The sequence below is a fragment of the Dipodomys spectabilis genome, unplaced genomic scaffold (assembly GCF_019054845.1).
Source record: "Dipodomys spectabilis isolate Male_0828 unplaced genomic scaffold, ASM1905484v1 ptg000102l, whole genome shotgun sequence".
NCBI classification, from domain to species: Eukaryota; Metazoa; Chordata; class Mammalia; order Rodentia; family Heteromyidae; genus Dipodomys; species Dipodomys spectabilis.
Window position 1 is genome coordinate 4,395,241 of NW_024870779.1, and position 24,522 is coordinate 4,419,762.

The window sequence follows — 24,522 nt, forward strand, 5'->3', positions numbered from 1 at the left end:
TTGTCTAGAAGCTGGAGGCCTCTGTGCTCTTGTCTTTGCTGTCACATCTGTCCAGCACTGTGCTGCCCACTAGCATCTCCCTCATCCTAGTTCACTCAGCTGTCTGATCTTTTAGATCATTGGGATTACCTAAAAGGGAAGAGAAGTGAACTACCAATCAGTGTAAGGAATCATCCAACACTACTTCATCCTTCCTCCACCCTAGAGATCTGACCTAGAAGACCAGGAACAGGGAGAATGTTCTGACTCCTGTGAGAGGAAAACTTAAAACCTAAGAGAGGACGTGGGCCTGGTGCCAGTGTCTCATACCTGTAATCCTAGCTACTCAGAAGGCCGAGATCTGAGAATGGAGGTTCAAAGCCAGCCCAGGCTGGAATGTCCATGAGATTCTTATCTCCAATTAACCACTAGAAAACCAAAAGCGGAGCTGTGGCTCAAAATAGTAGAGCACTGGCCTTGAGCAAGGGAGCTCAACACCCAGCACCCAGGCCTCGAATTCAAACCTCACAACCAACAAAAAGGGGAGGGGACGGGAAGTTTTTGGTGGTCAAATATCTTAAGCTTTGTTTGTCAACCTCTGTACCACAATAATGCCAGCTCTGACCTAACCTCAGACATCACATTTCTCCTAATTAAATACGCTTACATAAAGGCGATGTGCTATGAACACTTTGTAAAAGGTACACAGATATTTTATAGTCAAAATGAAAAGTACACAGATAATATAGACCTTTAATTTTTATTGATAAGTCATGATTTCCTATTGAGTTACATAATAGAGTACAAATAATCATATAAGATTCCAACATTTAAAATAAAAGCATTCATCACTTTGATTAATATATTAAAGCTTTGGTTCCTGAATGTTTGATTTTGACAGAATTCTCCTGCTATGCTACACAAAACAACTTCCTGTGTTTAAGAGATCTGCCTCACCATACCCACCACAAGTCAAGCACAGAGGTTTTAAACATCAAAATCAAGTACTATCTCAAAACTATCAAAAGTAAATCTTAAAAATTAAAAAAAAGAACTCTGAACTTCCCTCTACCAATAATTCAGTATACTGGGCAGAAAATCTTAGCCTCTCAACAAGAAATGGAAAGATTCATAAATGCATATAAAAATGCATATATTACTCCTATGTCAGAACCAGGCATATGCATGTGTAAATATCCTCTGAAGTGGAAAACTCACAAAACCATCCAGCAAGTATTTGTTCTGTTGTACTACAATGGAAATGAAAATGGCCATGCATTTTTTACACTGATAACATTATGGCACTGTCTTTTGCCAAGGTAAAACAAAACAGAGCTCCCTGCCCACAATAGTTTTCAAACAAGTCTATTCTCACTGACATATACTTCATTGAAAAGCTTTGGCTTAATTTATTGAAAAACAGTAATGGATCTCTATTCAAAGTAGTGATTTTTAAAAAATAATCTTAATCTATACTTCAACATGTTCCACATATGTACAATAAGCTACTTAATATTAACATAAATATCATTTGATTAGATGACAGGAAAAATAAGCTGTTCTTCAAAGTGCCTTACTTTACTGGAATTTGAAAAAAAAGAAAATGAGCATAGTAATCTGTCCATTAACAATTTCTACTAAAAATGTAAAAGGCTCTAAACTGTACCCAATGGTGTGTCCACTTACTGTGTCTTAAATTTACAATGTGTGCCTGAACACTGGTGACTCACACCTGTAGTACATTCTACTTGAAAAGCAGAGATCTGAGGATCAAGGTTCAAATCCAAGCTGGAGAGGAAAATCTAGGAGATTCTTATCTCCAATTATTCAGCAAAAAGCCATAAATAGAGCTGTGGCTCAAGTGTTAGAGGACCAGTCTTGAGCAAAAACAAGCTAAGGGGCAACATCCAGGCTCTGAGTTCAAGTACTAGCACAAAAAAAATATTACAATATGCAAGAAATGATACATCCAGGAATATGTAATGGCACATATTCCACCTTAACCCACCATGTTCACTTGGCAGGCTAAACATTATCACCTTAAGTTGAGAAGTCTTGCCAAGGAAGTATTTATAACACACTCTTATGGAAGTCAGTATTCAATAGCTCAACAAAGAAAATTAGAAAAGGGAAAGTTACAAAGAACTCCAGATTATGTGTCAACAGTTGATCAAAGGGCTCTTTTTTAAAAAATGGGGAAAAAGCCCATCTCTTAAATGTCATGGATCAGTCCAAAACATCAAATGAAATAATTGAACTGTTTCAAAATAAAGATAATTATATGCCAGACTGTTCATAACTATATTTAGCATAAGCATAAATAGGAAGTAGATAAGACTTTTAAGAAAACAGTCATGCAGGGCACTGGTGGCTCACACATGTAATCCTAGCTATCCAGAAGGCTAAGATCTGAGGATCATGATTCAAAGCCAGCCTGGGCAAAAAAAAAAAAAAAAAGTCCATAAAACTCTTATTTCTGATAACTACCAAAGAGCTGGAAGTGGAGCTGTATCTCCAGTGGTAAACACCAGCCTTGAGTAGAAAAAGCTCAGGGACAGAGCACACAAACAAAAAAAAATCATTCAAAAGTTTAAGCCTCAGAACTGACAAGAAAAACAAAAATCACTCAAAAGTCTAGGAGCATGGGAAATTATTCATTGCATATGTAAGTAAGAAATTCCTATGTAATAATGATACATCTATAGTCTATTCAAATACAATGTTCCTATTATAGCATAATTAAAATACTAAACCAAAGATAAGACTTTTAGGATATTTTGAAAAGCACAATGCTATGCAACAAATAATAAAAAGAAATATGTTAATAAACTTTATTTCATTATAGGAATCATAACTATGATAATAAGATAATGAGTCCAAATATAAAGGTATCATTTTGTTGTAAAGTTGTGGAGTATGCCTGGTGTGTGTGTGTGTGCACACCAGTCCTGGGATTTGAACTCAGGGACTGGGCTGTTCCAGTCTACCACCTGAACCACAGTTCTACTTCCAGCTTTTTCTGAGTATTTTATTGGAGATAAAAGTCTCACAGGGGCTGGGAAGGTGGCTCAGTTGTAGAGCGCTTGCCTTGCATGCAAGAGGCCCTGGGTTGGATTCCTCAGCACCACCTAAGCAGAAAAAAAAAAAAAAAGCCAGAAGTGGCACTGTGGCTCAAGTGGTAGAGCACTAGTCTTGAGCTGAAGAGCTGAGGAACAGCGCCCAGGCCCAGAGTTCAGGCCCCACGACCGGACCCCAAAAAAATGTCTCACAGACTTTTCTGCCTGGGCTGGCTGACAACTACAGTCCTCGGATCTCAGCTTCCTGAGTAGCTAGGATTACACCCATGAGCTACCAGCACCCCACTCTGAAGAACTGATTATTCCCAACACTCAGTCTATGAAACCACCAGAGAGTCAAAAATCAGAACTGTTAAGGGCTGGGTTCTTAACAGAATTCCCAGGCAGTGAAGAAGGAAGGGCATAAAATTAGTTCATGGCAATATGTACAACTATGGACAGGTTTCAGCATGAGGAAACATAATGAGTTTTTTAGTAGTATTTCTCATAGCATGGAATGAATATAATCTACACTATTCATTATGATTATTACTCCAAGTTCTCACTCCCATAGTCTTTTAATCACTTCTACTACAAACCCCCTGCTTATGTCAGAATAAATCTGCTAAGACATGAAACAGGAAGACACCAGCACAACTTCCACAGCCCTGTCCACTTCCAGGCAGGGTCACAAAGCTTCTTTCCTTCTCCACTGCCTCTTCTCAACTGCTAATAGATTTATAGTCAGAATTGAGTCACTACCATTTAACCTGAAAATCTAAAGAACTTTATGAAGAAGTATGTGTGTACATAAAAATCTGTTTGCTGTTTGTGGTCTTGAGGATCAGAGAACAAATCCAGCGCTTCCCTGAACATGCCTGGCAAATCTCTACCTTTATACTTCACTTTTATTTTAGTCCCAGTCCTGGGGCTTGAACTGTCCCTGAGCTGTTTTGCTCAAGTCTAGCACTTGCACCACACCTCCATTTTTGGCATTTTGCTGGTTCATTGACAGTTAAGAGTCTCAAGGACTTTCCTGCCCAGGCTGGCTTGAGATCCTCAGATCTCAACCTTCTGAGCAGCTAGGATTACAGGTGTGAGCCACCAGCACCCAACTGAATTCTACTTTTTAAATAAGTTATGATTTAACATAGAGACAGTCTATCTTCTAGTAGTCTTTCCTTTCTAGCCAGTTTATTTAGTGTAGAATATAAGTTACTCGGAGTCAGTACAAGTTTCTCTAGGCAGTAATATCAAGATGCTGCCCTAACTTCATTATGAGTACACTTCTGGAAGAAATCCTAGAGGTTTCTTTAATAAAACCCACAGATGTAGGAACAGTAGATACATAGGGTTAATTATATATTCCTTTGGAGAATGGTGTTTGCATGCTATTTTTACACTGTTCCTTTTTTCTTTTACTATAATTTCAACAAGTTTCTAAGTCAATGAAGGTATAAAAGAGAGAGAGAGAGAGGGAGGGGGAGAGAGAGAGAGAAAGAGAGAAAGAGAGAGAGAGAGAGAGAGAGAGAGGGGTAGGGGGGAGGGAAGGGAAGAAAGAAAAATAGAAAAGGCCAAGAGCCTGGTGCTGGTGGCTCACACCTGTAATCCTAGTTACTCAGGAGGTTAAGATCTGAATAACACACATCAAAGGCAGCTGGGCAGGAAAGGCCATGAGACTTCTATCCCCAATTAACCAACAGAAAACTGGAAGTAGCACTGTGGCTCAAAGTAGTAGAGCACTAGCCTAGAGCAAAGAAAGCTCAGGGACAGTTCCCAGGCCTGACTTCAAGCCCCACAACTGACCAAAAAGAAAGGCCAAGACATCAACACAGGAAGGCCCAAATGTAATAACTGCTTTTGTTTCTAGGACAGACTGGTTCTAAGGTATAAGAGTGGACAACATTTCTTCACTTGAAAATAGAAATTTTAAATTTTTTCTTTAATATCTAGCCACTCTCTTTACAGATCACCTCTGGGAGTCTGTTGACTACCTTAACAGGATATAAACATTAAAATAATTATTTGAAGCTGGGAGCTAGTGGCTCATGCCTGTAATCGTAGCTACTCAAGAGGTTTAAATCTGAGACTCATGGTTCAAAGACAGCCCTGGCAGGAAAGTTGTGAGATTCCTATCTACAATTAACCACCAAAAAATCAGACATGGAACTGTGGCTCAATAGAAGAGCAGTAACCTTGAGCAAAAAAAAGCTCAAGGACAGCACCCAGGCCCTGAGTTCAAGTCCCAGGATCAGTACAAAAAAAAATTAAAATGATTTGATCTCTCCTCCCTTGGTAACAAAAATATCTGTAAGTGGTACATAAATATCCACTCCACTATAATTTTTTAAAAACTCACAAAATAACAGCATTCTTTCTTAATTGATTGTAAAAGATATATTTGTATATATTGCTTTGATAGATTTAGTTTTACATTGCTGAAAATAATATAAAGCCATTTCTTTGACGCCTATGGCAATTATTTTTCCATGTCTATTTAGACAAAAAGCCATAGAGTTAAGGGGGAAAATTAACCCATTTCTTGGCTTTTAAAGAGCCTTAATTTTTTCATATATCAAAAATATATCAGCCTGGCTTACACTTACAATCCTAGGTACTCAAGAGGCTGAGATCTGAGGATCAAAGTTCAAAGTCAGCCTAGGCAGCCAAAGCTGTGAGATTCTCATCTCCAATTAACCAGCAAAATGCCAGAAGTGGAGGTGTGGCTCAAATGAGTGCCAGCCTTGAGTAGAAAAGAGAAGGGAGAGCTCCCTGGCCCTAAGTTCAAGCCCTAATACTGGCACCCGTGCATGCGTGTGCATGCACGCACACTCGCGCGCGCACACACACACACACACACACACTCTCAATATAATCTGAAGAGTAAAAAGAAAGGGATAAAGACAAGAAAAGAAAGACGAGAAGAATGGAAAGAACAAGAAAAGATTTGTTTTTAAAATTCTCACCCAGATAAGTGACTGTTCCCCTTCAGAATAAGAACAACCATGATCCAGGTGTTTAGATTTAGGGAATCTTCTTAAAAGATTCACAGCAAGCACTAAATGTCACTAGACAACTGGGTGTCTGATGCCCAGACCCTGAGGTCTGGAACATGTGTAGAACCCTAGCCAACACCATAAGTCTTCAGTTCAGTCATGGACAAGACTCTCCCTGCCCAGTCAGCCTCCACTTCCTTCCCAGATCACAGCGAAGTGGAGCTGCTGAGGTTTGTGAAGCATCTCTTGTAGGCCTGGGCCACAATGAATCCTGGCTTGGGTTCTCCTGGTCCCAGTCACATAAGGCACATACATCTTTCATTGCTCTTGTATCTCAGTCCTGAAACACAGCTGGTGTTGGGAAGCTGAGCATGTGCAAAGGAGAGACTGTCCAGTTCCCATGAGGACAGTTTTCAGTGAGTCCTCACCTTCTTAGCTAGGACAAGTTGCTCCAGAACAAAAAGAGAAGGAGGGTAAAAGCTGGGTATATGATCAGTGGAGTGGGGAAGAAGACCATTTCACTTTGTAATTCACCATCTATAGTCTCTAAAAAGAAAGAAGCAATGTCCATTAAGGAAGATCCACTGAGTTGATCCATAGGGAGATGGTAGGCAGCAGGCTAGGTTGAAGGTTGAAGCTGCTCCCACTGTTTCCTTGGGGAAACCCAGCTTTCATACTAAAGCAAAGTACAACAGTCTTTAAACACCTAGATCATGTCTTTTACAAAAAGCAAAGAATCTAAAATAATTTTATTCTTAAGACAACCAACATTTCCCAGCCCTCCCCTCAAAAAAAATAGTCCTAAAAGATTTGAAGAGGGAGAAATAAAAATATATGACTGTAATCATCTGATTTTCTTCCACACAATGATTGGATGGCAAAAAGCAAAATCTATGCAACACGACAAATGAGGACTTGTTGTGGAAACCCTATCCCATGGAAAAAGCAAGTGTTTCTCACAATAATCAGAGGCAGGAATCAATTATGAAAGCCAAAACAATCCCATGTGATGTCTGGAAATGTTAAGTTTTACACTGAGTTCTTAGACAATCAGTCACAGCCAATAAGATAAAGAGAAGAGAAGCATGGAGGAGAAAAGGAAGAGGACCGGAGAATGACCAGGGCAACCGGAAGTCTTCGCACAGCCATCACAGCCCTCCGAGTCTCCACAAATGTCACAGTAAGCCAGCTTTACTTTGGAGTTGTAACTTCTCACCGCGTGCCTCCCTGTTCAAAGGGCACACATCAGTTTACATCCTTCATTCAGAAACACTGGTTTTACCAAAATACAAGAGCAACTCCATACATTCATGTGAATTTTCCTTTTTTCTTTAGACAATTTTATTTTTAATTTTTTTTTTTTTTGCCTTACAAGAAACAACTGACATGCCCAAGAGAGACCCAAATTACAAACCAAACCCAAGAACAAAAAAAACAGTGCGTTCAGTCCAACATATCTCCACCAGTGGCTGGCCAACAAATAGACTATAGTGGCTCTCTGCCTGTGAACTCTACTCTCTTACTGGAATAAGATCATTTTTAAATTGAGAATTGTTTTTAACTTCCTCAAAGGTTTATTTTAGGATGACATTTTCTGTGCATTCAAATCAAATTCTTATCATTACATTACAGAAAATAGATATATCATAACTCTGTGTGTGTATATGCGTGTGTGTGTGCGTGCGTGTGTGTGTGTGTGTGTGTGTGTGTGTGTGTGTGTGTGTGTGTGTGTGTGTGTGTGTGAATCCTGAGGCTTGAACTTAGGGTCCAGGCTCTGTCCCTGAGCTCTTGTGCTTAAGGCTAGTGCTCTACAACTTGAGCCACAGCCCCATTTCTGACTTTTTGGTAGTTAACTGGAAATAAGAGTCTCATAACTTCCCTGTCTCACAAGTTCCCTGCCCAGGCTGGCTTTGAACTGTGATCCTAAGATGTCAGCCTCCTAAGTAGCATGAGTCATTCGTGCCTGGCTCCTGGGATTTATTCTAAACACACACACACACACACACACAAGCTAGGTATTGATATCTCACATAAAGCTCAGGGACAGTGCCCTGAGTCTAAGCCTCAGGACCAGCACATAAACACCCCCCACCTCCCACCCCCCACCCCCACACACACAACCACTTAGCCACAGCTCCACTTTGGGCTTTTTGGGTGGTTAACTGGAGATCAGGGTCTCACAGACTTTCCTGCCCCAGCTGGTTTCAAACCACAATCCTCAGATCTCAGCTTCCTGAGTAGCCAGAATTATAGGTGAGAGACCCCAGCATGCTAAGAACAAAGCTTTTATAATACCTGAAGAATTTCCTGGGGTTGGGAAGGTGGCTCAGTGGTAAAGCGCTTGCCTAGCATGCATGAGGCCCTGGGTTGGATTCCTCAGCACCACATAAGCAAAAAGAAAAAAAGCCAAAGTGGCGCTGTGGCTCAAGTGGTAGAGCGCTAGCCTTGAGCTGAAGAGCTGAGGGACAGCACCCAGGCCCAGAGTTCAGGCCCCACGACCAGACCCAAAAAAAAAAAAAGAATTTCCTTCCTGAAGAACTTCTTCTTTACAGCAGGAGTCAGATGGATGTTTGGAAAGAAGTAAACCCTTGGAGAATAAACAGAACTGCACTTTGTTCCCATTTTTTTGTAGAGTTTATAAACATGAGTTTAAAAACCTACAACCTTATAGGCAGAAATGTCACTTTTTAGCATTCATATGCTTAATGTTATTATGTTGCCCTGATAAACGATCAAGTCTTCCTTTACATGGAAAGCTCACCACCTGCATCCCACCTCCTAGATTTTCCCCCAAATCCCCTATAAACCTATTGGAATCAGCAGCTATTTTAACTGCACATACGAAGGCACACCCAGCTTAATTTCTAAAATGCCAAGAACACAGGCCTCACTTACTTGGTTCATAATAATCCATGATGGATACAGAAGCATCTTGGGTATTTGAAACTTTAAAGTTTCTCACAGCAGGAATATCAACACAAAACTGGGTTTCATTCACCTTGAGAAAAATACAAAAAACTTCAGGGGTTGCAAAATAAAATAGGAGACTCCCCCCAACCCAGGGAAAATAAATAGAAATTAACATTTAGGTAGGATTATGCGCAACTGGTACTGCAGTAAGAAATTCCTATGAATGATCTTATCTCACTAGTGAAACTAGATAGTGCAAGATAGAAGTTGTTTTCAGCTCCATTTTACTGAGTGGGATTGTGGTTGGGGAACGGGGGATGAGTAATGTATCACAGCCAATGACTGACAGATATAGAGTACACAAGGCCCGCCCCCGGCCTCCAGGTACCAATTTAACAAACACTTCCAATGAAGAAATCAAAGTTTTCATTTATCACCAATAATAGGTAATGGAAAGGTAACCAGAAATCATTGGGCACTCACATTCAGAGAACCATTAACTTCAGATACAAGACAAACTCCAAAATCAATCACACTATTAAGTAAAACCTTTAAATCTGTTTTTCAAGTTTCCTATCAGGCCCATGGCTTTCAAGCAGTTTTGTTGTTGTTGTTATTCATCAGTCATGGGTTCTGAACTCAGGGCCTGGGCATTGTCCCTGACCTCTTTCATTCAAGGCTAACATTCTATCACTTTGAGCCACAGCACTACTTCCAATTTTCTAGTGGTTAATTGGAGATTTTCCTGCCTGGGATGGCTTTGAACCAGGATCCTCAGATCTCAGCTATCTGAGTAGCTAGGATTATAGGCATGAACTAGCATGTGCCTGGCTCAAGCAATATTTACTACAAGAAAATTTAATTCCAATTCAACCTGTGAGTTTAATGTAGATACTAGAAAAGAGTAAGTTTATAAGCCAGCAGTTTTCAGACAGAACAAGTACAGTCTGGAATTCTTCACCTACATTTCCCTGACATATTTTATGTACTTTGTTCTTGAATCATTAGTATTCATACAGCAACAGGAAGGGTGCATGGGTATATTCTGATAATATTCCTCTATGACTTAAACACCTTATTTTCCAAATCAAGTATTTTAACCATTTGGAGATTCGCCAAAGAACTTTATGGAGCATTCTTAAACATTTAAAATTTTCATCTTTAAAATTAGGTGAGAGGGGTATATGCCTGTAATTCCAGTGAATTGTGAGGCAGAGGCATGAAAATCCCAAGTTCAAGGCAATCTCAGGCAAAGTACACAAGGCCCTACCTCAAAAACAAAATAAAACTAAAAGGAGTAGAGAACTAGCCAAGCATGAATGAAGCTTTGGGTACAATGTTCAGTATAGAAGAAAGGAGGGAGAGAGCGAGAAAGGGAGGAGGGAGAAAGCTAAGGAAGAGAGATTGAGGCAGAAGGGGAAGGAACGTGGAATAGGAAGGAGGAGGAGGAAGGAAGGAAAGAAGAAAGAAAGGAAGAAAGGGAGGGAAGAAAGGACAGAGGGAAGGAGAGAGGGATGGAGGGAGGGAAATGAGAGAAAAGGGAAAAAAGGAAGGAAGGAAGGAAGGAGAGAAAGAGATGAGGAAGGAAAGAAAGAAAGGGAGGGAGGAAGAGAGAGGGAGGGAGGGAGAGAAAAAGATATGACAGTGAAAAAAAGAATACTTAGACACACAAACGTGGGAATGTGGAGTAGTGGTAGAGTGCTTGCTGGCATGCAAGAAGCCCTGGGTTCAATTCCTCAGCACCACATAAACACAAAAAGCCTGAAGTGTAAGCCGGGCACTGGTGGCGCACGCCTATAATCCTAGCTACTCAGGAGGCTGAGATCTGAGAATCACAATTCAAAGCCAGCCCGGGGAAGGAAAGTCCATGAGACTCTTACCTCCAATAAACCACCAGAAAACCAGAAGTAGCGCTGTAGTTCAAGTGGTAGAGTGCTCGCCTTGAGCTGAAGAGCTGAGGGACAGTGCCCAGGTCCCCAGTTCAAGCCCCACGGAGGAGGAGGGGGATGGGGGGGGGAGGAGGAGGATGGGGGGGGAGGAGGAGGAGGAGGAGGAGGAGGAGGAGGAGGAGGAGGAGGAGGAGGAGGAGGAGGAGGAGGAGGAGGAGGAGGAGGAGGAGGAGGAGGAGGGTACAAGAGAAAAAGGAGAGTCCTGAGGCAGATCTCAGTCAGCTCCCTCTATCATCAACCTTTTATGAGGAAGAGGACATGGTAGGTTCACAGGTCAAAGGGCACAGGATATTAGGATGAAGTAGAAATTAGGCACACAAAAGGAAAGACACTGATCCTGTTTTGGACAGGATCACTGTGTAATGTCCAGTACTCAGAATCCTGTGTCTTTGTTCAAACACATGATAAAGCTAACACACAAACCACTACTTTTCTGCTGGCATCAGGCTTTCTCTGAGCATGTCCTCCAATCATACTTGCTGCATCTAGTCATAGCTCCTACAGGGCTTTGAGGTGAGGTTGGGGAGAATGGCGAAGAGAGGAGGGGAGGGAAGGAAGGAGAGGAGAGGCATGGAGTGAAGAGGGAAGAAGGGAGGGAGGGAGGGAGGAAGGAAGGAAGGAAGGAAGGAAGGAAGGAAGGAAGGAAGGAAGGAAGGAAGGAAGGAAGGAGGGAGGGATGGAGAAATAGCTTTAGTTATTAAGACCTTCTTCGGGCTCATCAAGAATGCAGAAGACTTCAATTCGCAGAGTGCAACAGACTTTTAACACAATGAGACAGCGTAATCAGCAATGCCCTTTAGGAGACAATCACATCCCTGCTTACCGAATCCAAGTAAAGGTTGAGCCTCCCGTGATCATGTTCCACTTTCTTCACTGTGTCACTCAGAGGAATGGCTTCTAACGGCACAGTAAAGCCACTGAGAAGGTCAACTGCCATAAGGGCCATGCCACTTCTATCCGGACCCAGAAACCTGCACCAAAGTGAAGGAGGAGGGAAATCCCCTTAGAAAAAAACCAAAGCTATGAACAAGTGATTGTCACATTAAAAAAAAAAAACAAGGAACTACCAAATGGTATTCCAAACATTGCTTTGGGTTCAATAACATTCACTATAAAATGCTGTAAGACAAATTATCCATTTCTGCCCTTTGTGCCCTCTGCAAATCATCTTCTTTTCATCTACTTTTAGGAAAAGATGACCAATGAGTGGCTTTCCCTTTGTTCTCCTATGAAGACAGAGCATATTTTCTTTGTCCATGTTGAAAAGAATCATTCCCTACATCCTTCCTTCATCTTGTTGCACACACAAGAGAAACAAGGGATCTGGACGCCAACATCTAATCTCCTTGAAAATAAATATCTTTCTGAAATGAATAGGTGCTAAGAGCTTTTCATTTGGAAGCTGAAAGGGCCCAGTGTGGGTATGGACAAAGATCATGGGGCCAGACACCAGTGGCTCACACCTGCACTCCTAACCATTCAGGAGGCTGAGAGCTGAGGACTGCAGTGTGAAACCAGCCTGAGCAGGTAAGTCCATGAGACTCTTATCTCCAATTAACCACACAAAAAAAAGCAGAGCTGTGACTGAAGGGGTAAAGGGGCAGCCTTGTAAGTCTAAGGGATATTGCTCAGGGATTTGAGTTCAAAATATAATACCAGCAAAAAAGGATCATGGTATTGTTAAGTTTCTTCCTGATATCCTGTGAAATGGCAAAAGCAAGAAGTACTGTAAAGGAGATTTGGTTTTGAAGAGCAGAAAATAGAAACCTGCCAGAGTGAAGAGCCACAGGCACAACAGCTCCACAATCGGAAACAACTGAACTGTGTGCTGAGGACAGGCAGAACCATAATAGATGCTACTGAAAATCCATAGGGTAGGCCAGGCACTGGTGGCTCACGCCTGTAATCCTACCTACTCAGGAGGCTGAGATCTGAGGATGGCAGTTCAAAGCCAGCCTGGGCAGGAAAGTCTGTGCGACTCTTATCTCCAATGAACTACCAGAAAACCAAAAGTGGTGCTGTGGCTCAAGTGGCAGAGCACTAGCCTTGAGCTGAAGAGCTCAGGGACAGCGCCCAGGCCCAGAGTTCAAATCCTAGATTGACAAAAATAAAATAAATAAAATAAAATGAAAAGGAAATTCATAGGTGGATTGAGAGGTTGGATGAAGATGAACAGTGTCCAAACGCTTCATATACCTATGTGGAGATACATGTGTTGTGTGTATGCTTGGAAATGTCACAACGAACCCTTTCCCTCATATGGCTAACATGTATTAATGAAAATTCATAAGAAAAAGAAAGGAAATTCAAAGCTAGACTGGAACTAGAGGTTTTTGTATGTGAATAAAAATTACATACATCTGTTGTTATTAGAGTTCTGAATTTGTGGAGGGGAAGGAAAAAAACAAATCGTTTAAATAGGGATACAGGTGGACCCATTGCAACAATGAGATGTACAAGTCGTTATGCCAAAAAACGAACTTTACAACTTTGGAATTGGAATCTTTCCAGTGTATCCAGAGCAACTATTCTCTTTATTGGACTTGTGCACTCTTGCAAAGTATAAAGGTTAAGGTTAAATTTGACACTGAAACCAAAGAAAAGTAACTTATAATAAGAAAATATTATTTTGGAATATTAAACATGTGTGCATAAAGTTTTCCCAAATTAAACTTGATTTTATTTATTTCTCTACCCAAATATTGGTATTAAGAAAACTTACAAGTTTTCAGCATGTCTAAGAAATGCTAAAATATAATTAATATTTCTAGCCTGTAATTTTCAGTATAATAATAATGGAATTCCTATATAATTGTTTAAATATACACTATATCAAAAATGGGTAGATTGGTAAGTAGCCATAATTAAAACTTTCACTTTTTAAGATTAAAAACAGCCAAATGCTAGTGGCTCATGCTTATAATCCTGGTAACTCAGAAGCCTGAGATGTGAGGTTCATTGTTCAATGTCAACTTGGATGAAAGTCCATGAGGCTTATATCTCTAATTAATCACCAAAGAGCTGGAAGTGGTGCTATAACTCAAATGGTAGGGGACTAGGCTTGAGCAAAATAAAATCTCAGGGAAAGCGCGCAGGCCCTGAGTTTATCAAACACACACACACACACACACACACACACACACACACACACACACACACAAGCTGTTCAACTGAAACCCTTTGTACAACTATTTAAAGATAATTTATAAAGGTAGTAAAAAGAAAGATGAATGTAATCCAACACATCAACAGAGCCAAGGTCAAGAATCACATCATTATCACCACAGATGCAGAAAAGGCCTTTGATAAAATTCAACATTCATTCTGGATGAATGTTGGAAAAAATAGGAATAGAAGGAACATTTCTTAAAACAATAAGAGCCATTTATGACAGACCAATAGCCAATATTATACTTAATGGGGAAAAGCTACAACCAATTCTCCAAAAATCAGGAACAAGGCAAGGATGCCCACTGTCTCCACTCCTCTTCAATATAGTCCTGGAACCTTTAGTCAGGGCACTAAGGCAAGAAAAAGACATTAAAGGGATCCGCATAGGAAAAGAAGTTAAACTATGCCTTTTTGCAGATGACATGATACTATACCTTCACGATCCCAAAAACTCCATCCCCAACTCTTAGAAATCATAAATCACTTCGGCAAAGTAGTAGGATACAAAATAAACCCACAAAAATCAGTTGCCTTCCTATACACTGATAATGTACAGGAAGAGAGGGAAATAAAGGGAGCAACCCCATTCACAATAACCTCCCCAAAAATAAAATATTTAGGAATTAACCTAACCAAAGATGTAAAAGAACTATTTAATGAAAACTATAAAAAGTTAAAGAAAGAAACTGCAGAAGACACTAGGAAATGGAAAGACCTCCCATGCTCTTGGATAGGCAGATCTAATATAGTGAAGATGGTGATACTGCCAAAATTAATATACAAATTCAATGCAATTCCTATTAAAATCCCAATGACATACATTTCTGAAATACAGAAAACAGTCCAAAAATTCATATGGAACAACAAAAGACATAGAATAGGCAAAACAATTCTAGGGAATAAAGACAACATGGGAGGGCTATCCATGCCGAACTTCAAACTCTACTACAGAGCTATAATAACAAAGACAGCATGGTACTGGCACAAAAACAGACCCGAAGACCAATGGAACAGAATAGAAGATCCAGAAATAAATCCACAGGCCTACAGCCAGCTGATATTCAACAAAGGAGCCAAAGACATACAATGGAAGAAACACAGCCTCTTCAACCACTGGTGCTGGGAAAACTGGGCGGCCACATGCAGAAAACTAAAAGTGGACCCCAGCCTATCACCATGCACCAACATCAACTCAAAATGGATTAAAGACCTTAACATTAAACCTGAATCTCTGAAACTACTGCAGGACAGAGTAGGAGAGACACTTGAACTAATAGGCACAGGAAGGAACTTCCTGAACAGAGTCCCAGGGTCACAACAAATTGGAGAGAGACTCGACAAATGGGACTACCTTAAAATAAAAAGCTTCTGCACAGCTAAATCTATCACAACCAAGCTAGAAAGACAACCAACTAATTGGGAAAAATATTTACCAGCAATATATCAGACAAGGGGTTAACATCCAGTATATACAGGGAACTCAAGAAACTAATCCCTCCCAAACCTAACAAACCAATTACTAAATGGGCAAGGGAACTAAAGACGGACTTCTCAGATGAAGAAATAAAAATGGCAAAGAAACACATGAGGAAATGTTCATCATCCCTGGTGGTGAAGGAAATGCAAATAAAGACAACCCTGAGATACCACCTTACCCCAGTCAGAATGTCCCACATCCACATATCAGCCAACAACAAATGCTGGAGGGGATGTGGAGAAAGAGGAACCCTATTACACTGCTGGTGGGAATGTACACTTATACAACCACTTTGGAAAGCAGTCTGGAGGGTCCTTAGAAAGCTAAAAATTGACCTCCCCTACGACCCAGTCATACCACTTCTAGGCATCTACCCTGAACAACAGGAACCAATATACAAGGACACGTGCACCTCCATGTTTATTGCAGCACTGTTCACAATAGCTAGGATATGGAAACAACCCAGATGCCCCACCACAGATGAATGGATCCAAAAATTGTGGTATCTATACACAATGGAATATTATGCAGCCATTAGAAATGACAAAATAATGGCATTTGCAGGGAAATGGATGGAGCTAAAAGGAATCATGTTGAGCGAGGTAAGCCAAGAGCAAACAGACAAACGGTACATGGTCTCCCTGATAAGTGGATGCTAAATCCAAAATGTTAGGTGATACGACAAAACTAACAGGACTTAAGAAACAAAGAACTCCCACTCATCTGGTCGAACCACTACTAAATAACCCCATGCTGCTGATCACATGTATGGTGTATATATGTACACTGTTATATGTTATAGACCGTGATAGACAATTTGCTCCAGGAAAGTTAGAATGAAGTTGTGACTTTAAATGAGCATCATTATTCCACAATACTGTGAAATTTGGGAAATTATGTAATCACTTAATCACAATTTAAAAAAAAGAACCTCGGGGAAGGTAGGGAGAGAAGGGATGGTAGGGGGAAAACAATGGAGGGGGTAACAATGCTCAATAGGAAGTGTACTCATTACCTTGCTCATGTAACTGTAACCCTCTGTATAGTATCTTTACAATAAAAAATTAAAAAAAGAAAGAGGAAAGACATAGCATATATTTACCTTGTGCATACTTTCAAATCTACATGATTGACATCTTGATTATCTTTTACATCCACATCTAAATCAAAGGCTTCTTGGTTTTGAATAGATCTCTTTCTTCTAAATGACTCAGAATCTTTCACATTGTACATAACATTGAGCTGCAGAAAATACAAAATTAGTCTAAGTAATAAGTTATTAGCAAGAACATGTCATCATTTTGCATTCTAAATGTTAGGTAAAGCCCGATGCTAGGGGCTCACATCTGTAATGCCAGTTACTCAGGAGGTTGAAATGTATTACCATTGGAAGCCAGCCCAGGCAGAAAAATCCTTGAGACTTTTTTTTTTTTTGGGGGGGGGGGAGGTCTGGTCATGGGGCCTGAACTCTGGGCCTGAGTGCTGTCCCTCAGCTCTTCAGCTCAAGGCTAGCGCTCTACCACTTGAGCCACAGCGCCACTTGTTTTCTTTTTGCTTATGTGGTGCTGAGGAATTGAACCCAGGGCCTCAAGCATGCAAGGCAAGTGCTCTACCACTGAGCCACCTTCCCAGCCCCATCCTTGAGACTCTTATCTCCAATGGACAGTAAAAAGCTGAAAGTGGAAGTGTGGCTCAAGTTATAGAGCATCAGCCTCAAGAAAAAAAGTTAAAGGAGAGTGCCCTGAGTTCAAGATGCAGTTCCAGCACAAAATTAACTTAAAAATAAAATAGTAAACCATATTACAACACTGTAATAACAATAAAATATTTTGAAATAAATAATAAGAGCTACATGTTAGGTAAATTGTTTTATGACAAACCCAACTAAATTTGTATACCTCAGGCCAGGTGTCAGTGGCTCACGCCTGTAATCCTAGCTACTCAAGAGGCTGTAATATGAGGATCACAGTTCAAAGCCACCCCAGGCAGAAAAGTCTGTGAGAATCTTATCTCTAATTAACCACCAAAAAACACTGTGAAATAGCATTGTGGCTCAAAGTGCTACATTACTAGCCTTGAACAAAAAAGCTCAAAGACAGTGCCCAAGCCTTGAGTGGGTCAAGGCTTGTAATATGAGGATCAAGAGGCTGTAATATGAGGATCATGGTTCAAAGCCAGCCCAGGCAGAAAAGTCTGTGAGAATCTTATCTCTAATTAACCACCAAAAAGCACTGTGAAATAGCATTGTGGCTCAAAGTGCTACATTACTAGCCTTGAATAAAAATGCTCAAAGACAGTGCCCAAGCCTTGAGTGGAGTCAAGGCCCAGGACTAGAAAAAAAAAAATTCTACTCATCAAACAAGGGGAAAAAAATTGTCTTCTTGACTAAAACAATCTTTTATTAACTGATGCTCTTTTTCTTTTCTTTTCTTTTTTTTGTCAGTCGTGGGGCCTGAACTCTGGGTCTGGGCGCTATCCTTCAGCTTTTCAACTCAAGGATAGCACTCTACCACTTGAGCCACAGCGTCACTGCCAGCTTTTTCTGTTTATGTGGTGCTGAGGAATCGAACCAAGGGCCTCATGCCTACAAGGCAAGCACTCTACCACTGAGCCACCTTCCCAGCCTAAATGATGCTCTTCTAAAAGTTGATTTAAAATTATTTTTAGCTGGAAGAAAATACTAGGTAATGTTCCTTAATATGACAGAGGCTATGAATGACACCCACCCGATACTGCATCCTCAAGGGATGGGAAAAAAATTGCTTGAATGAATTGAGAGAAAAGAATGCCAAGTCCAGGAAACACAGACTAATTGCTCATCTCTAAGCTCTTCATCCACTGCAGCAGCTGCTCATAATCAGAACCTCCTCATATACTCCTCGTAGCAGAAGTAAAAGGGATTTGGGGTGGAATGAGGGCCAGGATGTTTTTCAAAGGGACCCTAAATCAGAAGTTTAGAAATGGATTCAAAATGTCCTAGGCTGGCTTCATTCATTCCAAGATGGAATTGAATCCATTTAAATGTCTTACCGCATCATGTAATTGGAAACAAGGTTCATAAAGCTAGACACTGCTCTATAACATTGTGTCTACACACACACCTTGGAAGTACACATCTAGAATCCTTCTTAGATTTGCATACTTTAAAAAAAAATTTCAGCTTGGGCTGGGAAGGTGGCTCAGTGGTAGAGTGCTTGCCTTCCATGCATGAGGCCCTGGGTTCAATTCCTCAGCACCACATAAGCAGAAAAAGCCAGAAGTGCCACTCTGGCTGAAGTGGTAGAGTGCTAGCCTTGAGCTGAAGAGCTTGGAACCAGGTGCAGTGGCTTACACCTGCAATCCTAACTACTCAGGAGGCTGAGATCTGTGGATCATGGTTCAAAGCCAGCCTGGGCAGGAAAATCCATGAAACTTTTATTTCCAATTAACTACCAAAAAGCAGAAATGATGCTGTGGTACAAGTGGCACTAGCCCTGAGGAAAAAAAACTTCATGGACAGTGAGTTCAAGCCAGCCCTAAGTTGAAGCCACAGGGCTGGCATGTGCGTGCGCACACACACACACACACACACACACACACACACACACACAAATTATCTTTTAATAGCTATATTATATTGTAGCCACTCTAGTACTTTCTCAGTAAATGTTTCAGGGTTTACCACCCAAGCACATAATCACTGTTGGCTTTATCATGTATTCATGTTCTCCTTATCATGAATTCTTTATCATGTTTCAGTAATGGCTTTAAAGTCTCCACCATACTCATGGCAATCTGTATAGTAATTATTCCAGTTAGTGTTTTTCTATTTCCATTTTACTGTAGTTCCTACTGTGCCTTAAAAGGTAAGTTTCCTTATTTTATTTTACTGTAAAGATGCTGTACAGAGGGGTTACAGTTACATGAGTAAGGTGATGAGTACGTTTCTTATCGAGCATTGTTACCCCCCCTTTGTTGTTCTCCCACTATCCCTTCCCCCCCAGCTCCCTTACTCCCCCACGTCTTGAAGCTGTAAAGTTCATTCCTAACATAGTGTCTTGTGGGTAACCTTGTTGCAATGGGTCATCGGTGTTCTTGTTTCAGTATTTTGTTATTCCCCTTCCCCTCCACAAATTAGATAAATGCATACACAAGATACAGGGTACCAAAATCAAGTACAGTGACAACAGGGGATATACCATAAGGGGAAGAACATACAAAGGAAACAAAAAAATCACATAGTACATTAAGAACACAACAAATCTTGTGTCTATATCTTGGGGTTCCTTTCACTTAGCATCATCTTATATTGTCATATGGACATAGCTTTTGAGCTTCTGATCAAGAAAATGTGGTGTGTGTGTGTGTGTGTGTGTGTGTGTGAGTTCTATGCTGCCATCAGAAAGAATGACACTGCCCCATTTGTTAAGAAATGGAAAGACTTGGAAAAAAATCATATCAAGTGAAGTAAGCCAGACCCAAAGAAATATAGGTCCCATGGTTTCCCTCATTTGCAATAATCAGTAAGCGTATAGGATAATTTTATCAGATGAGCAGAAAAGCTTAAAAGGTATATTTCTTTGTATTTCCTTCCTGTGCCAGACGGTTTTCACCAGGTCATAGTACAAACTCTACCAACATTATAATTTTAGAGCTACGTCACACACAAAAAGAAGGTGGGGGCTGGAAAGATGGCTCAGTGGTAGAGCGCTTGCCTTGCATGCCTGAGGCCCTGGGTTCGATTCCTCAGCACCACATAAGCAAAAAGAAAAAAGCCGGAGTGGCACTGTGGCTCAAGTGGTAGAGCGCTAGCCTTGAGCTGAAGAGCTGAGGGACAGCGCCCAGGCCCAGAGTTCAGGCCCCACGTCCGGACCAAAAAAAAAAGAAGGTGGGAATTTTCAACTATTCACTTGAATCATACTGGAAGATTTTAACTGTTCCTCATACACATGTACAAATAACAAGATAATGAAACCCATTAAAAGTTGTTTAGTGGGCTGGGAAGACAGCTCAGTGGTAGAGTGCTTGCCTTGCATGCATGAGGCCCTGGATTTGACTCCTCAGCACCACATAAGCAGAAAAGGCCAGAAGTGGCGCTGTGGCTCAAGTGGTAGAGCGCTAGCCTTGAGCTGAAGAGCTGAGGGGCAGTGCCCAGGCCCAGAGTTCAAGCCCCATGACTGACAAAAAAAAAAAAGTTATTCAGCAACAGATAAGGGAATGGAGTGCTAGTCCCTGTAATTCTAGCTACAGGAGACTGAGATCTGAGGATTGAGGGTCAAAACCAGCCTGGCCAGACAAATTCAAGTGATTTTTTTCTTATCTCCAATTAACCAGCAAGAAGGCAGAAGCTGAGGTGTGGCTTAAGTGGAAGAGCATCAGTCTTGAGCAAAAAAGCTAAGTAAGAGCACAAGGTCTTGAGTTCAAGCTCAGGTACTGATACACAAAAAAGAAAGAGGAAAGAAGAAAAAAGATTCATAAAGAGAATAAATTTGATCAAAGTATATTATATGCTTGTACAGAAAAACTACAATTAAACCTCTTTGAACACATATATTTGCTGCCTACTCACCAACTGATAACATCTTTCATACTTTCATAAAAAGTATGAAAGTACATGTTGCCTATTTCCATACATAAATCATTATACTTTATACATATTATCTAAGTTGAAGATTCAGCAGTGCCCTAAAACAAAGAATTATTAAGTTATATTTAACTGAAAAAATAAACATTATTACATACCTGACAAACAGCAAATCCAAAACCATTTGCAGAAATATTGACCATAGTTGGTTGTACCACATCAAGCTGCACACAGGTGGAAGAAAAAGAAAGTCAGTGAGGCCCATTCCCCATATCTAGAGTATTCCAGGTCGCCCCAAAAAAAGCAATACTCTGCAAGGAAAATGGAAGCCACCTGTGGAACATGCTAGGAGAAAAGAAAGAGGGAGGGATGGAGAGAAGGGAGAGAGGAAAAGGGGAGGGAGTAAGAAGGGAAGAAGGGAGGGAGGAAGACAGGGAGAGAAAGAGGGAAAGAGAAAAGAAGGGAGGGAAGGAGGGAGGGAGGGAGAAAGGAAGGAAGGAAGAAAGAAAGGAAGGAAGGAAGGAAGGAAGGAAGGAAGGAGAGGGAGGGAAGGAAGGAAGGGGATGGAGGGAGGAAGGAGGGAGGGAAGAGGGAGGGAGGAGGGAGGAAGGAAAAAGGGAGAAAGGCATGGAGAGAGAAGAAAGAAAGAAAGAAAGAAAGAAAGAAAGAAAGAAAGAAAGAAAGAAAGAAAGAAAGAAAGAAAGAAAGAAAGAAAGAAAGAAAGAAAGAAAGAAAGAAAGAAAGGAAGGAAGAAAGAACAAAAGAGAGAGAAGAAAGGAGGAAAAAGGGAGGGAGAAGGAAGGAAGGAAGGAAGGAAGGAAGGAAGGAAGGAAGGAAGGAAGGGAGGAAGGAAGGAGGGAGGGAGGAAAAAGGGAGAAAGGGAAGGAGAGAGAAGAAAGAAAGAAAGAAAGAGAATGAGAAGAAAGGAAGGAAAAAGAGAGGGAGGGAGGAGAAAGAAGGGAGGGAGAGAAGAAGGAAGGAAGGAGGAAAGAAAGAAAGGAGGGAGGGAGGGAGGGAGGGAGGGACTCTCAATTCATCCAAGAGAACCTGGCTCCACTGTTGATAGTAACAGTGTTAGTATTAATTACTGTGGACATTAATAGTAATGGTCTCTTGGCCTGTGCTCTCATGTGAACAATGGAGGTAAGTGCTTATCTAGAGCTGGTTGAGAAGTAAATGCAGTCTCATATGTAAAGCCCCCTAACAAGGCCACGGGAGGAACTTTCCCCATTTGCTCCTCTGCCACCAGTCTCCAGCATTCCCACCCCCTCTGTCATTCCTGAGATGAGCAAGCTTAACCAAAGGAGGCTGTCCCCTCTCCCCCCCCCGACCCCCCACCACCCACCGCCATCTCTCAGGGATCTGGGAACAAGTCTTTACTGACATTCAAACAGCAGAAACAAAGCAGAATTCAGGGATACAGAAGCATCTACAGGGGATCTAACATAACCACTCTGGTTCCCACCTCTGCTGTCTGCAGGAGGAAGCGGTTGTGTCCTGTGATCCGGAAATTCACTGGGCTTGGCAAGCTAGGCCCAGTCACTGACATTTGGATATTTGTCATCTCTACATTGGTTAGGGCTGCAAATTCAGATAGAGCTTTTAAGGCCACAATAGTATCCTGTTGAGAGTAGAAAAACAATGGTGCATAAAAGTACAACTCAAAGTCTCTGAAGAATACAGTTAGTAATGTCTAAGAGCCCTACTGTGCATCCACCCATCCGTCCATCCCTCTCTGAGAAAAGGAGACTTCCCAACTCATCTCAGAATGTCTTGGTTCAGAGCACAGATGAGGCTTAGAGCACATTTGCCATGTGAAAATCTTAAATCAGTTACCACAAATGCAAGACAGCTAAAACTAATTTATTCCCTTTAACTATCAGGTATTAAATTCATATGAGAAAAACCTAAGTAGCTGAAACCTTTGACTCAAGTTCGTAAACTTTTAGGAAGTAGAGGTATGGCTCAAGAGGTAGAGCATCAGCCTCAAGTAAGAGTGCAAGGCCAGAGTTCAAGACCCGGTACTGACACACAAACACACAAAAAGTTATGAAACTTTTAAATGAAATATTCTTATGAAGTCACAAAAGGCAACCGTATACTTCACAAGTACATAGGTATGTATATAGTATCTTCAAATATATAAATACGTGTTATAATTTTTTATATTTTGTATTTTATATATCTTATACAAATATTCTGCACTTATATATAATTATATTATAAATATTTATCTATTATATAATATAAAAATATTTTCTATACAATGTAATATATAATATTGTATATGCATTTATATTTAATATATAATGTATATTATGAATTCTATCTTCTGTAGGGAAAAGCTACCATCTCTCACCTGTGTAGACACAAATCCCCCCAGGCTGTTTCTTTGCTGGCTCAGCCACTTCATGACTGGGATTCCATCGGAGACCTGGGACTGCAGGAAATGTGAAAGTAGCGTATAGGCCGAAACTTCAATATCCCGAGAGCGAGGCTGCCAGGACTCAGAAAGTGCAGATGCAGATGATGTCCAGAACTGCATGTCTCCTGACAGAGAAAAGCAGCTGTGGTCAACAACCAAAAAAAAATGACATTTTCTACCAAGGAGGGTCCAAGTCCTGCTTGACTAGCATATAAAAAATTATACATATATACTACACTAGTATATATGGATATATGTGCACATGCGTGCGCGTGCCCACACACACACACATACATACACGGTGCGGTTGTTACTTTTAATCTATCACAACTTAACAGATTTTCACCCTTTTCCTATTGCCTGTATCTGAGAATGTTTTCGCTGAAATAGACTTCCCAAGAGAAATTCCGTATGTTTGGCTCAAAACTAAATAGCTATGAATCAAAGAAAGAACATAATATATTCCAAAAAAATAATATACATTACTGATCCCTTTAGGATGCGTGGGAGCAAATCTGGTTCTGAGAATCTACCATTAACCAGCTCTCACATTCTGGGAAAGTGCACTCTCTCTCTCTCTCTCTCTCTCTCTCTCTCTCTCTCTCTCTCTCTCTCTCCCCCCCTCTCTCCCTGCCACCCTCTCCCTCACCCTCTCTCTCTCCTTTTCATTTCTGAAAATGATTTTGTTTTTTTATTTTATTTTTTTTTGGTCGGTCATGGGCTTGAACTCTGGCCCTGGGCGCTGTCCCTCAGCTCTTCAGCTCAAGGTTAGTGCTCTACCACTTGAGCTACAGCACCACTTCTGGCTTTTTCTGCTTATGTGGTGCTGAGAAATCAAACCCAGGGCTTCATGCATTCAAGGCAAGCGCTTTACCACTGAGCCAACTTCCCAGCCCCATCTGAAAATGTTTAAAGTTCAAAATTCAGGTCCCTCCACAAAAAAAAAAAAAAAAAAAAGAAGGACTGCAGCCAACTCAACAACCTTCCTAGAAATAA

The 24,522-nt window shown here is 40.9% G+C and overlaps 1 protein-coding gene and 1 long non-coding RNA gene across 2 annotated transcripts in view; both read right to left on the reverse strand.

The window, feature by feature from the left end:
* Positions 1-719: 719 nt before the first annotated feature.
* Positions 720-2,904, reverse strand: LOC122113990. The gene is made up of 2 exons (XR_006148492.1): positions 2,677-2,904; positions 720-1,690 (listed from the first exon to the last, which is right to left on the reverse strand). It is a non-coding gene; the product is annotated as an uncharacterized LOC122113990 (long non-coding RNA).
* Positions 2,905-6,865: 3,961 nt separating this feature from the next.
* The window catches only part of Cd109 (CD109 molecule), a 109,929-nt gene continuing 92,272 nt past the window's right edge, over positions 6,866-24,522 (reverse strand). The window contains exons 27-33 of the mRNA XM_042687127.1: positions 23,461-23,651; positions 22,567-22,722; positions 21,260-21,325; positions 16,641-16,780; positions 11,714-11,861; positions 8,927-9,029; positions 6,866-7,258 (exon numbers count right to left, since the gene is read on the reverse strand). Of these exons, the coding sequence (XP_042543061.1) occupies positions 7,086-7,258; positions 8,927-9,029; positions 11,714-11,861; positions 16,641-16,780; positions 21,260-21,325; positions 22,567-22,722; positions 23,461-23,651 (977 nt within the window). The 3' untranslated portion in view covers positions 6,866-7,085. The remainder of the gene's footprint in view (positions 7,259-8,926; positions 9,030-11,713; positions 11,862-16,640; positions 16,781-21,259; positions 21,326-22,566; positions 22,723-23,460; positions 23,652-24,522) is intronic.